General features: G+C 47.1%; 3 protein-coding genes across 16 annotated transcripts in view; 2 read left to right on the top strand and 1 right to left on the bottom strand.

Annotated features, from left to right (window-relative positions):
* The window catches only part of LOC116423816 (uncharacterized), a 39872-nt gene extending 25860 nt beyond the window's left edge, over window positions 1-14012 (bottom strand). The window contains exons 1-3 of one of the 11 annotated variants that reach the window (XM_076369966.1): window positions 6997-7109; window positions 6609-6912; window positions 4557-5599 (exon numbers count right to left, since the gene is read on the bottom strand). The gene's annotated coding sequence lies outside the window, so the exon portion shown is untranslated. The other 10 variants (XR_012999153.1, XM_076369971.1, XM_076369967.1 and 7 more) reach the window with 10 other exon arrangements.
* Window positions 14013-14119: 107 nt separating this feature from the next.
* On the top strand, window positions 14120-15690 carry RpS5a (ribosomal protein S5a). Of its 4 annotated transcripts, XM_031969549.1 has the most exons (4): window positions 14199-14293; window positions 14372-14562; window positions 14899-15271; window positions 15360-15690. In XM_031969549.1, the coding sequence occupies exons 3-4, from the start codon at window positions 14906-14908 to the stop codon at window positions 15642-15644; spliced, it is 651 nt and encodes a 216-aa protein (XP_031825409.1). In that variant the 5' UTR covers window positions 14199-14293; window positions 14372-14562; window positions 14899-14905; the 3' UTR covers window positions 15645-15690. The 4 variants fall into 4 exon arrangements, with proteins under 4 accessions (XP_031825406.1, XP_031825407.1, XP_031825408.1 ...); XM_031969546.1 differs by lacking the exon at window positions 14372-14562 and having other exon boundaries at window positions 14120-14240; XM_031969547.2 differs by lacking the exon at window positions 14372-14562 and having other exon boundaries at window positions 14171-14252.
* A 542-nt stretch (window positions 15691-16232) lies between these two features.
* ND-13B (NADH dehydrogenase (ubiquinone) subunit ND-13B) lies at window positions 16233-17204 on the top strand. The gene is made up of 3 exons (XM_031969550.2): window positions 16233-16460; window positions 16617-16778; window positions 16870-17204. Exons 1-3 carry the CDS (start codon window positions 16440-16442, stop codon window positions 17041-17043), a joined length of 357 nt encoding a protein of 118 aa, XP_031825410.1. The 5' UTR covers window positions 16233-16439; the 3' UTR covers window positions 17044-17204.
* Window positions 17205-17328: the final 124 nt, after the last annotated feature.

Raw genomic sequence — 17328 nt, 5'->3', positions numbered from 1 at the left:
TTACGTGTAAGCCATACGGCTGCAGTTCTAGATATAGGCATAGGGCATTCGAACGAAAGCAATCTGGAAACTTCAGCAAACGCTTGTCATACGCGACCCAAGACAATTGTTTCCTCCCTTGATCGATCCGAGGAGGCCAAAAGATCGAACGACCACGCTCGGCCACTGAAAATACGCTGGCACCTCGATTAATCAATCCTCGAGAGTCGTGTTTATCCAGAAACTGCACACTCGTTTAGCCTCGAGCTCGCGCTCGAGTTTTGCGAGCGAGCTTGAAAGAATCCCCTCTCGAGTCTTCGTTTATCTGGACTGTTAGTCGCCCAATTAAATCGGGTAATCGAGGTTCCAGCTTACTCTTTGTCGGTTCATTCTGCACGGTTCGCGTCTCGAAAACGCGATCACCGGCCCAGTGAGCATCCGCGTCACCGGATCGTCTCCGGTTCTCGAAAACTTTCCCTCCTCGTTTCTCCGCTCGATCGAGCAGGCCTAAAGTTATCGGGGCGAGTTCGAGCTGCGCGGCGATGCACTCCCCGCCGCGTCCGCGCTGCGACTCGGGAGACCAGTGACGGAAGAAAAGGCGAACGGTTGACTCGTCGACGTTGTACGCGTCGCGCGTCACACCTAGCCTAACATCACTGGTACGCTCTGCGACAAACATCGTAAACGAGTCGTCCGAGTTCTGCCTGAAAAACGCGACTGCTGGGTGGCCACCCGAGAACAGTTGTTCGATGACTCGATGCGTTGGCTGCAACGCCACAGGGAGAAGAGGTGTATTTCTAATTTAGTTCTATAGTTTTGGTCACGTGTAGCCGTATCGGCGAACAGTAAATCAATGATCGTATTAGGAATCGGGGAATGAAGCCAACCAAAAATTAGGTGAGAAAAACTAAAAACTGATCGGTCGGTATGATTCTTCAGCCCGATCATCGAGTGATCTCTCAGCAGTACATTCCTACACGCTGTATGTTCGTATCGGCTTCGCGAAGCTGTGAAATAACGAATGACGCGACGAAGTTAATTGGTTTCACGAAGCAGTGATATAATAGTGAATCTAAATCAGCCAGAAGTCGCTTCCTGTTCATCAGGGTTACGCGCGTTCGCGATAAATCATGACTGAATTGCTAGAACGTTGGTCTGTATCGTTGTTCCTCGACCAACGTTTCTCCGTGAATTTCGTATGAAGCTTTCCAACGGTGCTGCCGATTCTTCGAGTCAACACAGAAGCAATTCCAAGGATCGTCGAATAATTTCAATTCGGTATTCCCGTAACGAGCGCACACACTCGTGACAAAAGCAGCGACAACGATTCAGCGGTGCTACGGACGAGCAATTTTATCGAACAAGGGTTATCGCTGGAAACGCGACAACCGTTGGATGAGCATGCGTCTAAAGTCGGTTTAATCGGCTCCTGGTTGCAATAATGCACACGCGCGGGCATTCATACACGAGCGAACCTGGTTCGGGCAACGGTACGATTGTACCGCTGGCAAAACGGAGCGAATAACGTACGTCTCGCGGGCTTGAATCGGGTGTATTAATCTTAGAACCACCAGATGGGCCAAGACGACCAGTCCCCGGTGTCTTTTCTCGCCAGAGAATTACTAGAGAAATCAATTGCGCAACAAGTAGACAATACTGCGAATCAATCGGATCTCCATAAACTCTTGCAGTCTCCATGAAATATTCAAAAAGGCCAATCAACTTTGCAGTTGGCGCAAAGAACGGCGAAGAGGAAATGCAGACCGGTTCGAGATAATGCAACGCAGGCGAATCTACAGCTAGATGTCCGCTCGATAGCGAACCATCCCGAGTTTCCCCTCGAATGCATTTCTGGCGAGTAGATGCTGCCTTAAGAGCGACGATGAGTTCGACAATGCCGCGAACACGGTGTCCATTTCCGAAGAATGCCGTTGAAAGCGACACGCGATAGTTTTTATCGGATGGACACGCGTTTAACGCGGAGAGGTAGGGGGGGGGGGGCACAATGAAATCCGTTTGAAACCGAGATGGACGGACAGGCAGACGGACCGGTTGATCGCGTTTCGAGTAACGTATCGAACGTTAGCGTCGATCGCTAGCAGACGACTGTTACTCGTTCTCGCTGCGAGGACAACCGTTGAAACCACTCGTTAACGACACCTCGAGGTCGGCAACGTAGCCGTTCCGCCGTTCCGTCGTTCCGTCGATCCGCCGCCCCACCAACGGCGACCGCTAATTACTCTCCACGAGGATCGTTTGGGTTCACTCACCGCTCTCTCGGTTATAAACCGACAATAGCGATCGTATCGGGGCCCCGCGTATGTACGTGCACCTATCTACGTGCATAAACAGGCGCGCTCGCGTCTTTACCACTTCCGAACCGCATCTCCTAGCCCTCGATCTCGCTCGCGGTCGCGTTAACGATTTTTCCCCGCGAAATCGATGCTTCCGAACAAAGACGCAAGGTCGCCGGCTGCATCACGAGCCCTCGCGATTGCACTCCGTGACATCGAACTCCTCGGTCAACCTGCTGCGCGGCTGGCAGTTAACGCGTTGACTGCCACGAGAATTTCGACCGTTCTGCACGGTGATTGATCTTTTGTAATTAAGGAAACTGGTGTTAGAAATGATTGTTCATTATTCGCAGTGCTCGTGTTAGTAAATATTTCCATTCTACGTCAAGTTGGGAGCTCCGATCGTCGGTGACTATCGCAGCAGTCAACGTATTTACCGTGCGACTGTAATTTCTTGTTTTGCCGTTGTTAAGGGAGAAGTGTCCTCGTGAATTATCGAATATGTTCACGTAACGGAGTACACTGAGGTAGCATTAGCTCGAAATGCCGTAATTGCAAATGTAATTTGTAATAGGAAACGGGAGTTGATCCATTCCAGTGCTCGGCAGTTCTGGTGTAAACGTTACGCGATCGTAAGTCATGCTGCGCGAATCTCGAACGATCTCACTCATCGTAACAACCTCCAGTCGCAGCACGTACGCGGCCACGTACACGAGGAGCATCGCGCTCATGTACGTTGCGTGCTAGAACGACAAACGTCGACGACGCGATCAACGCTTTTGCGTCGATACGCGGCTAACATCGTTACGACGTCGCAACCTTCGGCTAACGGTGCAACGATCCCTCCAGCCGAATGCAATGTAATAGACGGAGAACTCGAGCTGCGGGGGGGATTTCTGGATTAAGATCGGATCGAATTCGACGAGCGATTGTTTTTGCGACGCAACGTCCATTCCTAAGGCGCAGCCATTATATTCCCGCGAATGAAAAACTGCGTTCCTCGTTACGTAATTTAAACTGCAAATACTGCAACAAGGTTGGCAAACTTGCACGTTTACGTTCAAGTACAGTTGCAACGCATTCGCTTGCTTCCTACGTTCCCCTCGGCGAACGTAGGAGACGAGGAAAGAGCCGAACAGTTCGCGCTACTCCGAAACTGATTCCACTATCCGACAGATCCGCGAGACAACGCGTGAAGGTTACGCGTACGAAAGGAGATTAATCGATCGATCGTCAAAGGTCCTCGAAATATTAACTTCCGACGATCAAGCATCGAAGCGAGACACCCGTTCCAAGAAACCCTCCAAGAGTGCAGAAATTCTCTCGATTATACGAACCAGTGATGCGTCGCTTTTCATTTGTTTCGCTGTTCAATCATCCGAGCCACCTTGCTCCTAATTAGTTCGGATAACCGAGGCTCCACTACCGTTCAACCGGACCATTATACGACCCGCGTCGCTCACAATTAGTACGTATAATGGAACGATAAAGTAATAACAGTAACACAGAGAAACAGATAAAAAACAATGCCATCGCCGGTTCGGATAATCGAGAGCTCGGGTAGCCAAGGTCCGGGTGACCGACGGCCTGAACACGGTTCCGATAATCGGGGGGCCACTACAGGATGAAAAACATTCCGAACGCAAGCGGTCGCGGCTGAAACGGCGCATAGAAGTAATACGCGCATCATACTGCAAAATACATGATACCGGTTCCAAAGAAGACAAGAGAGCAGTGGTTCGCTGCTCGCAGGGCCGCCGAGAATGTGTGCACGACACGTATTGCGTTCGCGTACCGGCTTCGGTTTTGCCGCTCGAGACTCTCGGCTCGCCGGGCCGCGGTGGGGCGAGAGGGGGTCGGGTGGGGTGGGGAGGTAGGCAGCGCGAGGCGTGGTGGGGAGACGAGGTGGGGCGAAGCGAGCCGAAGCGAGGCGAGGCAAGCCGTGTCGGGGCGAGGCGAAGCGAGGCGAGGCAAGTCGAAGCGCATACACTCCGACTACGAGGAGTACGCCGCAACGGTCAAGTGGTGGCTATTATATGTATAGTATATGCGCGCACGATATATAAGCATGCACAGGGCCGTGTTTGTGTGCAGAAGAAGAAGAAGAAGAAGAGAAGTATGCAGCAGGCAGAGGCAAGCAAGCAGGCGGACGAGCGAGCGAGCTAGCGGGCAAGCTAGATAGCTAACTAGCTAGCTAGGTAGCCAGCACGCACGCACGCACGCACGCATGCACGCACACACACGCGCTCCAAGTACGATCGACGGAAGTTACAAGCTTCTTACCATTGTGCGCGCGTATCGACGGCTAGACGTACACACGCTGGCCAAATTCAGCCATTCTCAAAGTATCCCTCCTCCCCCCGGTGTTGTCAGTCTGTCGGTCATACGAGCGGACTCGTCGATGGCAGTGCATTCCACAAGGTAATCCAGTCCCAAGAAAGATAATCAATTTTCCGTGCGACGTCGCGAGCCGAGAGTAGTGTCTCGTGACACGCGGCAAATTCACCTCACGACCCTGTTCCCACGCACATACATGCGCACGCACACAGAGGGGTCGTCGTCGTGTCACACTCGTAACGAATCACTCGATCCTCGATGCTGGTGCTGCAGGCCACAGCTTCGCGAGCGAGACAACGAATCCGACAATTAAAATACGGCGTCGCACACCGCGCACAGACTCGATCGAACCCGAGTCGATTATCTCGTATTCTTTTTCGGCGATAGTCGATCGATTCCGCTGGGCACACGTTCACTCTCACTTTGTCGATTCACCTTCGTCTCTTTCCCACACCTCGTGCACACTCCACACCTCCTCCACCGCCACCTCCTCCTCCACCTCCACCCCTGTTCGTTCCCCTCCCGCCTGCGTTCGCACTCGATCTCCTCCGTCGAGATATTCGATTTATCTCTTAACGCGAGTAAATCGCGGACACATCACTTTTCGTTACACTCGATGAACTCGAACGCGCAACATGGTCGGAGAGGAAGGGGACGACAGGCAGGCAGGCAGGCAGGCAGGCAGGCTGGCAGGCAGGCAGGCAGGCGAACAGGCAGGCAGGCAGGCAGGCAGGCAGGCAGGCAGGCACGACACGGACGGGCACCTTTCTCGGTGTGCACGGCGAAGAATACAGTGCGTATTCGGCGCACGAGTGTTCGTTCGTTCTTTCGTTCGTTCGTTCGTTCGTTGATTCGTTCGTTGATTCGTTCGTTCCTTCTTTCCTCGACGCCGCGCGACGACCACGAGAACCGTTCGCAGCTCCTACGGATGCTCCGAAACGCTCCCGACTCTCCGCTGAGCACTCCCTCAGGCACCAAACGACGATATCCTGGCCACAGAATCCAATTTACGAAACTGATGACACGCGATTTTTACGCGCGGCTCGCGTCACAATTTATTCGCGACGATAGCCACCGATACTGTCCAGCCGACATTCGCTTACAAGTAGGATACACAAAACACGGCGAGGAACGGGCCGATGCTAATACCAACACAGAAACGACGAGCATGCCCGTGCGCACTCGTTCGTTTGTTCGTTTGCTCGCGCGCTCATCTTCCGATACACGCGCGCACACATGAGAGATACAGTATCGAGAAAGACGCGGACTGAAGGATGGACAAGGTACGAGAGTCAAGCGCGGGGAAGGGGACGGTGACAGAGCCAGAACGAGGTTCCGTGAGTGTGCTAATGTACGTGTGTATGTGTGTACGAATAAGCGAGCGAGCAAGCGACGAAGAGAGAAAGAGACGGAGAGTCAGTGTCAGAGAAAGAGAGACAGATAGAGGATGAGGGGTTAGCGAGGGGGAACACTCACAGCGAGAAAGAGAAAGATGTTTGCACGCAGCACCCTGCGCGTCTCTATCCGGTAACTATCGAGGATACGATTATCGTGCGCACTCTCTCTTTCTTGGTTCGCGCTGGATGACTCTGTTTTCGGTGTTTGCGTTCGCGGACCTGTCTACCGGTGTTTGACTGGTCCGAATCGGTGCCGTTGGTTTCGATCGCGCACTCTCACAATCGCACACCGAACACAGCCTCGCGTACACATCGAGAGACGAAGCAAAGCAGGCAGGCAGGCAGGCAGACAGGCAGGCAGACAGGCAGGCAGGCAGGCAGGCAGGCAGGCAGGCAGGCAGGCAGGCAGACAGGCAGACAAGCGGGCAGGCAGGCAGGCAGGAAGGTAGTAGGCAGGCAGGCAGGCAGGCAAGGCAGGTTGGCTGGCTGGCTAACTGGCAGACAGGGCAAGCAGACAGACAGACAGACAGGCAGGCAGGCAGGCAGCAGCAGCTCCTTCTTCGTCGTCTCGTTCGGCCGACGCCGTGAGAAATACACACACTTTCTTTCCAAAATGTCTCGCTGATTTGGCGTCCGAGCACACCGCACCCTTTCCGACGCGATTCCCTGATGCCTTGGTCGCGTACACCTCGCTTCGCAGCACGGAAAATCGCGGGTTTCTAGTTTCCAAGGAGTAAAGAAAAAACGCAGACACCGCACCTCCCTTGTCAGAAAGCACTCACGGCAGACCGCAACACATGGCTACGGGCCTCCACCAAGATCGGCCGTACCCGGCCGTGCTCGGTCGACTTCGGGCAGGGCCGTATCCGTTGCGCCAATCGCCACACTACTGGTTCTGGCAGTCGCTGTAAAATCATTTCCATCGTTGCACATACATTCTCGTAAATCGATTCAACGTTTCATCGCATCCCCTCGTTGATCGGGATTACCATCGATCGTATAAAGGTCACTGTATCGGGATCGAGTCACGGTTGAACGCTCGTTCCGTGTTTTTAACCGGTAAACGTTCGTTCAGGTCGTTCCAGCCTGTTGTCGTTGGTTTAGGTTAACGATGTAAACGATCGTAAGAGGTCGCTACGTTGGAATAAACGTTCGGTCGATCGATCGATTCGCACGAGTTTCTCCGATTACATTACTCTAATCTACCGATCTTTGTTTCTTTCGGCATTCGCATCGTTACCGTTCGCGCGCAAATACGTGAACATAGAAAAATACAAATTCTTGTGTTCGTTCCGATTCCGAGGGGTCCGCGATGGTGTACCTATTCGAACATCGAGGAATGAACAATGTGGATCGAATAGATTGAACGGATTCAACAGATTCAAACAGGAAACTGCAAAGGACTAGGAATGGGGCACCCGGTCGACGGTTTCCGGTGATGGGCAACCGTTAGAAGCAGGGTGAGGGTTCTGCACAGGCGTCCTCCGTCGTCTTCCACCGAAGGCCGTGTGGTGTCACGGTGAGCGTGGCAAAACCCGGAAAGAAGAAAAGAAGCCGAAGGAGCTTGAAGAAATACGAAGGAGCACGAAGGAGCCCGAAGGAGCTACAAGACCAACCTCCACCTTTTCCACCTCTTCCTCCTTCTATTCCTCAACGAAACCAGGAGCAGCCCTGCTTACCGGCATCGTTCTATGTATATTATGTATGTATAATACTCTCGCGTACATCTAAACAAAACTGTCTCTCTTTTTCCTTTTCTCTTTCGGCCTCTCCATTATGTCCTACCCTCTACTCCGCGCCGCTGTCCTCCCCACCGCTCCCCACCACCGCCTATCATCTCGCGCAACGTCTTCTAACACCAGAATTACTAGATGGGTCAAAATTACTCGTTTCAGATTTCTTTCGCAGTTACCAAAAAGACAAGCGCACTTTTAGAAACGACTAAACGAATCGATTGAAACGCCTACATTTGAATATAATCAAATCGAAATCTCAATAAATATATTCTTACAATATTAAAATATATAGGATGGTCGACTCTCGGTAGTTCTAGCGTCGGAGCAAACCCCGTCGACTGCTATCTCAGCCGTTCGTCGCTGACAAATAATATTTCAAATGTCCGGAGCGAGTTATTCGACTTATTGTTGTTACGGTGATCCTTCACTGTCAACATGTAAAACAGGATATTCGTTCCCGGCAACCGAAAAGCATCGTACCCTTTTTCGCTGGCATTAATAGAATACTCTGGCAGATATCCGATTAGAATCCTGTATACACGCCCCGGTTCGGTCCCCTAAAATATATCTAGCTTCCCAGGCATTATCCAAAACCGATACACAGAAGGAGCATTTTTGTTTTCTTCCGTGACTTTGTTGTTTCTGTTTCTCTTCCTCCCATTATCTCTCCTCGTCGCCAACCTTCTCCCTCCTCGGCACCGTACCACTTCAACCCTTGCTTCATTCTTCTCTTCCCTCTTCTCTCTCCCCCTGCTCCCTCACCCCTCCCGCCCCTGCCACCTCGCAGAGTCTCTCTCTGTCGAGCACGCAGGCGCATATGCGACCATGCTCGAGCACCATCTCTTTCTCCTCGACGATTCTTAGTTCCCATAATGAACCGTACGACGTGGTTCGTGGTTAAGAGCAAATGGACGTAGCAGTTTCCCCGTCCCATTAATAATAGCTTTAGAGGAACTTGACCTTTTAAAGCCTGCAGTCAAAACTACCGTCAAAATCCATTTCCTTCGTAACGTTGTTACGTTATTTTCCTTGTTGACCGTTCCAACGTAAAATCGTCAAATGAGACGCGCACCGGCGCGATAATTATGCGAATTACGCCTGCGATATCTAATCTGCCCGAGGAAAAAGATTTCTATCTTGACTTCACGATTTTATTGTGTATCGGCGCGTTATCGACGTGCGTGCCGTGATCGGAAGATTGCAAAAAAAGAAACGATTACGCGTCGATAACTTTGCTCGTACAAGTGTGTACACGTGTACGTATGAATATAAATAATAAATAAGAAGTATAAATAACTATACAAACATGCCCTGCAACGTTGTACGGTCGCGAGTACATTTCATGATACGCGAACACGGACGTCACCGACTCTTTTATATCGCATCGATTCGATTTCAAGCGGATTCCCGACTAGATTGGTACTTTACTTCTTCGATAAAGTATCCGGTAAATCGTCGTCATAAGATTTATACGTTTACGCTTCCGACACGATTGTCCTCGACGTCTCGCGGCCTGAAAATCGAGAGACGAAGGGAACGGCCGCGGGATTCTCGAGCGCGCACGGAATACGTCGCATCCTCGATTATTGTTTTGCATCGTTGAAACGCTCCCCCGGGCAACAATTCGCCGGCAGGTCGCCGGAAAAATGATCGCGCGCGTCTACGATGCATTTTTAACTCGATCGTTTTATCGTTCCGCTCGGTCGCTCGTTTGTCCGTATGTTCTCGCTGCGGAGCGTCGCCCCGATAGCTCATTCGCTGGTTCGTTCTATTTTCATTTTTGTTCGTGCACAATCTCTCTAGCCGCTTACGGTACGGTCACGCACATCATACGAGCGACCGCGTGTACACGGAGTGGACCATCGGGATGGGTTTACGGCGGCGAAAGCTAAACGATCAACGGCCCATCTCGCGCGAGGCTTCCGAGGTTAAACACGAAACGCGCGTTTCGAGCGTTGCTGAAACTACCAGGTAAACGCGCTCTTTTCGTCAGTTTTCTCTTTTATTCTATTGGAAATTAACGTGCTCCGGTGGCACACGTCATCGGTCCGTTCGATGTAAACGTTCTTTCCTGTTGATATCATCGGTGTCGTCGGCCATGTAAGGAATGGGATTGAAGCGAAAATTCGTATTTCCGGGGCAGTTTCGCAAGAAACAAGAGTGAGAAATCGCGTGGCGTTGGTACTCTCGATAGGCGGAGCCGAGTAACGGTCGATACGAAACACCCCTCGATGAAAGGATACCCATCCTCGCGTACTCGAGTCGAGTCGAGTCGAATCGAGTCTCATCCTCACCTCCTACTTCATCGGTTCCTATTTCTCTTCGCCCCTTCTGTCCCTTTAACCCACCGAACATCCCGCTTAGTCCCTCTCCCATCTTTCCAGACCAAAGGCGAAATAAGTTCTCGCGGCTAGGAATATTCGTTGCAACTCGTTAGGAACGCCGCCGATTCCATCATCTTTGTAACGACCGGAAGAAAGGGGTGCAACTTTGATCCATCCTCGGCCGGTATTCGCGATCGACGCGAAGAACCAACGGAACAAACGCGAAAGACGAGCATCGCCAGCCCGTACTCTCAGAGACCACGATGATGTTGTCAGTTGGGAGTTTGGCATGAGCGAAGCGCGAACGGAAAGCAACCCCCTGTCAACGAATCGATACCCGGATGGGCGTGGTCTCGTCGATCTTCCTAGATACTATTACGAACACTAAATCCTTCGACGACAAACAATATTCGAACTCGACTCTCTGTCCTCCTTGCGAGTTCGAACAGGTTTCGGAGCAACGCCTCCACTCGAACCGAACGCTTCGCGATCGAGACTGCTGGCTCGATTCGTACCAGCGAAATCCGATTGACCGTTGAACGCGTTATCTCCTTTAATTCCCGCACGCGAATTTGACCGACGATTATCGCTCGTACGTGCGACGAGACACGGAAGACACGGAAGTCGTTGGATACTACTACCCCCTTTAGTACGTTTATCTGGCGCAAGCTGCGGCCTTTTACTTTCCACGATCGCCAAACCGTTAGCTTTACTGGCCCGTTGCAATTTTGTGGCTCAATCGTCGCGTTCTCCCTCTTCCCTTCTCCCTTTTTCGCAATTTCCTCTGCGCCGCGGCCCGGCGTTCCCTCGGTTCCGGTGAATCCGTAATCCCTTTTGCTTATCGAGCTGTATTTTCGATGCGTTTGTTTCGATGCAGCGGGAAACGAGGCGAGGAAGACGGAAATCGAGGAAAGTGTCGGATCGTCGGGGACAATTTCGAGGAAAAATCAGATCGCGTTTCGTCGGGCGAGGCGCGAGTGGAGCAACGCGAGGGAAACGTGCAGACACGACCGCGGCCAAGGAGAGCTGCAGGGGTTAAGGGACGGAAAGCGAGGAGCAGAGTATTCGCGGCATGTGGTCTCGTCAACCCCCTTCTCGATCCTTTTTCACTCGTTTCTCCCCTCTTGTTGGTCCGCCTTTATCCACCATCTATCTCGCAGCAATTTCGTACTCCTGTTCTTATCGCTCGGACCGAATTTCCCTCGAAGGTTTCAACTTCCCTGCCCCGCGCCCCTTGCACGTACAAATACTAATTTCCCCGTGCAAACGTTCGTAATATACTTAACGCGTTGAGTGTTATAACGGTCACTGATCGCCTAACATAGCGAACTGTTTGGGAACAATTGTTATAAGAGGATTAGCGTCGAGTAAATGTATTTACTCATGAAAATTACTGAATAACAATGAACTACGAACTTCGAAGTAAATGTAAAATAACATAATAAATGAATGTAAATTCAGAATATATCTAGAAAAATGCAATTACGATGACAAATGTTTTTTTTTAGAAATATTATAGAAACCGCTGCACTTTGGATATTTTGTATGTTTTTCGTGTCGCGTAATTTCCGTGCAATTCTGCACTTCTGGATTTCCCATAAACGCATAAACATTCGCGGTCCATGCATCGCACAGTCGGTGTACAATTGGTCCCGAATTGGTTAAGCCGCATTTAGGAAACTGAAACGAGATAACATCCTCGCCAACCGAATGAATAACAGTTTAGCGGAACGACGAGGATCGAGCCATCGATGGAATGAACTTTACTTCCACCCCGAAACCTCCTGTCGCTCTTATTCCGACAAAGAGGGATGAAAAAGGACGAGTAAAAGGTAAAAAGTGAAGATGATCAAACGTGAAATGGATCGCGGAGTGATTATACAAATAGAATACAAATAGAATTGCGAAACAAGTGATGGGACGGGGAACGAGTTTGAAAAACAGTTCCTCCGTTATCATGAAACTGCTTTGTTCTTCTCCCTAATACCATGCGCACGTCTGTGTAAGTACATGCTTGATGTGCACTTTCCAGGAAATGAACGTTAGCACATTCAGACCGAAGTTTCTCTATGAAAGATGACCCCCAGCATTATTTTTACTTATATTAAAAATTTCGAAAATGAAACATTCGAAAGATGAGAAATTAATCCTCTGCACTCGGAAGCTTTTCACTAGAAATATTCTACACTTTCCAATGAAACTCAGACGACACTATCTGAAACGAATTAACGAGAAAACATACGTAAATTAAGAAACAAAGCTATTTTACATAAATGTTTCGGATATGGATGCATTATACGAAACTTGATATCGCATATAACACTTTGTAATTTTGTTATATCGAATCGAGTGACCGAGAGTCACCTCTCGAGTGCAAGGAGTTAAAATTGTAGATAAACCAATGCAAACTTGAATTTTTCCTCTGAAAATAATTTCATCTCCGTACCTAGTGCAATTAGGTGTAAACGAGTGAAATCTTTAGGAATTCCGATGTAACCGTTCCCTTTGGGTTGTTTGGTAACTAACAGTTCTCTATGTCGGCATAGCGAACGTCCCATAAAAAATCCTCCCAGGCAGATTGAAGAAGAAATGTTTGTCAATATAACGGTGAAGCGCGAGATAATGCCAGCAATCTCTAACCGGACAGAGGGGAAGGTAAAAGGTTACATTGAAAAAATTGTATCGGTACGTTAGGTACCGAACATTTTGGTTACGTTACTGAACAAGTACCCTCTAGCGGTAGTATTCGACGAGTTGCTAGGATACACCCTTGGCTCGAACCCCCACAGTTAGGCTGTCAGTACTTGTTCAACTACTTTTGCTTTATATTTCCAAGGACTGCCTACTACGCATGGACTCCGAAACAAATCTCTAGTGAACGCGTCGCGCGGCAGCTAACCGAGTCGAACGGAAGATTCTACGATGCAGCTGTTGCCTTTTGTAGCCGTTCGAACGGCAAGATCAAAACAGTCGAAATGTTGCGTGCCGTTGCGTCTCCGCTTTCGAACCACGCTTCGAGAAATTATTTCTCCGCGACGTCCCCGTTTCACAGCTCCCTTTTAACCTCCCATAATATTCGTAAGGGGTACTAAGAAACTGGTAGACGTTCTCGGCGAAGATATCAAAAGGAATCGGTAAGACGTTTCCGGTCAAAGAAGATCAAGTGCATCGGCACGGCTTCTGTTTTCGATTTCTGGTCACGATAACTGGATTTCGGTAGAAATTATTTTGACGAATGCACAAGTTCTTTTGTTTGTTCAGTCCAAGTCGATTATCGGTATAAACATTGTCGTAGCGTTTAGGCTTGAACGGTAGTTAAATTAGACCATAAACATGATTCGTGATTTAGAATGTTTCAAATGTAATTGTAATTAGATGTAAATGGGGAAACTGGAAATGCTTGATTTCTAATTGAGTGTTTGATTGGCTGCTCGTTTTCGCGCCTCGAGTATCTTCGATATGTAACTAAGTTCAAGTATATATAATATAGTGCGACGTAACATAGTATGGTAATTACACGTTTACGTACTTCGCTTGCCTTGTCAGCGGCAATGACATTTATCGAAACGAATGTATAAATGAAAACGAACCTTACCGTTTCTCTTGAAAGACCGGAAATTGCCTTAGAGTTCCCAATAGTGACATCTTCCGTACTTAACACGAACTTTCCTTCCAAATACGTACCGGTTTACTCGGCAACCGGTACTAACCCAGAACACTACATGAAAACCACATATCACACACTGTAAACGACCGTTTCGTATCCGTACTACTAGAATATAACAACGACACAAATAAAAACTACTAAAAATCGACGAGCTTGAAAATTTCGAACCAAACTAATCGTAAATACACGCACAAAATGGCAACTCACAAATCTATCGTCTCTGTGCGTTTACAGAACTGCCGTAAACACTTCGTAGTCAAATTAATGACTTCATACCGAAGCTTATTTTTTTTTGCTTTGTTAACCTTTCGAGGGATAACATGGTCATTTAAATAACGTAGGAATTTTGTTCTTCGAATGTCGTTGATATATATTAAAGACTTGAATTATTATTGCGTTGCGTATTTAAATTGACTTGGTAGATTGAAATCCGGTAATCACTGGCCGAAGCGCCACCACTGTCATGGCCTTTTCCTGTTCACGCTTACTCCAGCGAAGACGTGAACGTAAGTAGTGTGGTAAGAAATTCGGATGTTCCACGAATTTTCCTACCGGTCGTGTAAGAAACAATATCTTTGAAACATTGGAAATGTGTAAAGATTGTCAGTGATTGTAAATGTATTCTTACATTTCACAGTATATGAGTCGAGAGTGTTGCTACCGTCCGTATAACCACATGGCCACATGTTTTCACGATTTCCATACATTTCGTATCAACAAGACTTAAGAAATGTGTTTCTCGGATAAAATTTCAGTCTCTGAGCAAATAGTATTTCATATGTGTGCTACATTTGCGAAAGTTCTACGAAGTATCGCCATCCAATACAAGTTTGTGATTCGGTTATACAAATTTTACGCTTATTTTTTAGTTGAGAATACGTTGCGTTCATTGACATCTGACACAAAGAAACTTTATTTACTGTTTTCGAATCTATTCCTGATCAAAACGCTAATATTATGATCATCATTTTATTTTTGATTTCATTTATTCATAAACAACAATACATTCTCACACCTAAACAGAACACTGCTTTCATCACTGAGATGCATTATATTTGTCGAATTCAGATGTTTCCATTTCAGATAGTTTTCTTTCGTTTGTTATACGTAGTTAGATCTTCAGTAAATTATTCTGTTTAATAAAAGATGATTTACACTTTACAGATAAATCATGGCAGACATGGAAGCGTTTGACGATGCAGTGGTGCCCACTGCAACAACATTACAAGTGACACTTTCTGCCGAATTACCAGAGATTAAGTTATTCGGCAGGTGGAATTGCGATGATGTACAGGTGAATGATATGTCACTGCAAGATTATATTGCCGTTAAAGAGAAGAATGCAAAGTATCTTCCACATTCAGCTGGGCGATATGCAGCGAAACGATTTCGAAAAGCTCAATGCCCTATAGTGGAACGTCTAACAAATTCACTTATGATGCATGGTAGGAATAACGGCAAAAAGTTAATGGCAGTGAGGATTGTAAAACACGCCTTTGAAATCATCCACCTCCTCACAGGCGACAATCCTTTGCAGGTAAATAATAAATACCACCATTTATCATTTCATTCATGTCTGTTTTTTATTGTCGATGTATAACAATTTTTTTTATGATTTTCATCAGGTTCTCGTGACAGCCATCATTAATTCTGGACCAAGGGAAGATTCTACACGTATCGGACGTGCCGGTACAGTTAGGAGACAAGCAGTGGACGTGTCTCCATTGCGACGCGTTAATCAAGCGATTTGGTTATTATGTACTGGAGCTAGGGAAGCTGCTTTCCGTAATATTAAAACAATCGCAGAATGCCTAGCCGATGAACTCATCAACGCTGCCAAAGGCTCGTCAAATTCCTATGCGATCAAAAAGAAGGACGAACTCGAACGTGTCGCAAAATCGAACCGATAAACACTTTTTTTCGTAAAAACATACAAATAAATGTTCCATCTTTAAATAGATTTCCTTATTACCACAGATCCTTATTAAAAGTTCTAATTACCATTAATCATGGTGAGTGATTACGACATGCGTCTAAACTTGAAATATTTCTTAATACTGCTTCTAAAAGGACCGAGCAGATATACGAGAGTGAAATTTATATTAGAACCTTTGGTCATAATCGATACTTTCATTACTTGGTCTACTTTACTGAAAAAAGAAAAGATTCTATTTTTGTAATGCATACGTCTCGATATTGCGGTGTTCGGTAATCGTGTTAATGAGATACAACTAATACGCGCATGCGTATTGGAGATTAGTTCTAGTAAAATTTAATATTTGCTACTATGAGTGCCCTTTATAGGGTGACAATATTTTACGTATGTGTATAAGGATATGAAATTATTAAAAATTTTTAACATATCAAATAATGTGAACTAGTAAATAGTTTAACAGTATTGGAAGGCATTTTTCATTGCCAGTACTTTTGCATCTGTTTAAAAATGGAGCATTCAACCATGGAATATAACGGTGTAAGAAAGAGCTCTGCCAGTTCGGGATTACTTTAAATTGCGCGTGGTGAAATAGCTTTTTATTTTGACCGATAGTGCACTCGTATACACTCTTGTTTGTTATTTCATGGTAGTATAATAATAACAGTGTCACTAATGGAGAAGTACATTGCCGAATCGAGTTGAGTGTATAGTTTGTCGAAAGGTGAATCGCATAATCGGTTATCTTTGGATTTGAATCACGACAACGATCATGGCCCAGGCACTGAAGAAGGTAAAGTATCCGTAAACATCGATGACGACGAAAATAGTATTTAGAAACCGTCGATTTATCTTCGATCGAGGGGTTTTGAAAACATAACCATTTCGATAACAATATACGTTGGGATTTATTTATGGTACGTATTTTGACAGTGTATTACTATTTTAGACGACAGGAATAACGGGTCTTGCTGTCTGCCACAATCCCCATATTGTGTTAACGGATCTGTACGCAAGAATTTTGCGTATTGTGACTCACTTTCCGGAAGAATCAGCTTATAAAAGACACACAATGAAGCTCGTTCAAGAAAGGGATAATATCGTGCGTAAGGTAATGTTTCAAAGTTTCCTGCAACGCTTAACTGTCTCTTCTCTTGGAAACATAGTAACACACTATCAGACGATTCATTTTAATTTTGCAGACCAAGAACGTAGCAGACATAGAGGAGAAAATAGGCTGTGGACAAGTGGAGGAGCTAATAATACAAGCGAAGAATGAGCTGAGCCTCGCAGAAAAGATGAGACTCTGGAAACCATGGGAAAGCCTGGTAGAGGAATCTCCTCCTCATCAGTGGGATTGGCCGCCACACAAATAATTTAAATCCGATATAGGAGATTTGTACATAGAGTTGAAACAATAGATACCTAATCGCTTATAAGATACCTTTAATTAACATATGTATATCGTATTCGACCGGCGCATTGAGATCAGCATAAAAATCTGTTCCAGAAATAAATCTAAGTTTTCGCAACTGTAGCTGGCTATTTAGAATGAATGTTAATTGGCACCAAAACGAAGAGTTGTTAGGTTAGAAAGAGGAATATAGGCGAAGACGAAAAGAGAGCAGAGAGAAGATCCAGCGGACGCGCGAGTCGAGCGT

This window comes from Nomia melanderi, chromosome 8 (assembly GCF_051020985.1).
Source record: "Nomia melanderi isolate GNS246 chromosome 8, iyNomMela1, whole genome shotgun sequence".
Lineage (NCBI taxonomy): Eukaryota > Metazoa > Arthropoda > Insecta > Hymenoptera > Halictidae > Nomia > Nomia melanderi.
Note: the sequence above shows the minus strand (reverse complement) of the source record. Positions and strands in the feature narration are given on the sequence as shown.

Bases quoted from the DNA above. Each gene is read 5' to 3' on its own strand.
- RpS5a (XM_031969546.1), top strand. From the start codon at position 14,906: ATGGCAGACATGGAAGCGTTTGACGATGCAGTGGTGCCCACTGCAACA. The intron at 15,272-15,359 runs GTAAATAATAAA...GATTTTCATCAG, and splicing joins CAGGCGACAATCCTTTGCAG to GTTCTCGTGACAGCCATCAT.
- ND-13B (XM_031969550.2), top strand. From the start codon at position 16,440: ATGGCCCAGGCACTGAAGAAG. The intron at 16,461-16,616 runs GTAAAGTATCCG...TTACTATTTTAG, and splicing joins TGGCCCAGGCACTGAAGAAG to ACGACAGGAATAACGGGTCT. The intron at 16,779-16,869 runs GTAATGTTTCAA...TTAATTTTGCAG, and splicing joins GGGATAATATCGTGCGTAAG to ACCAAGAACGTAGCAGACAT.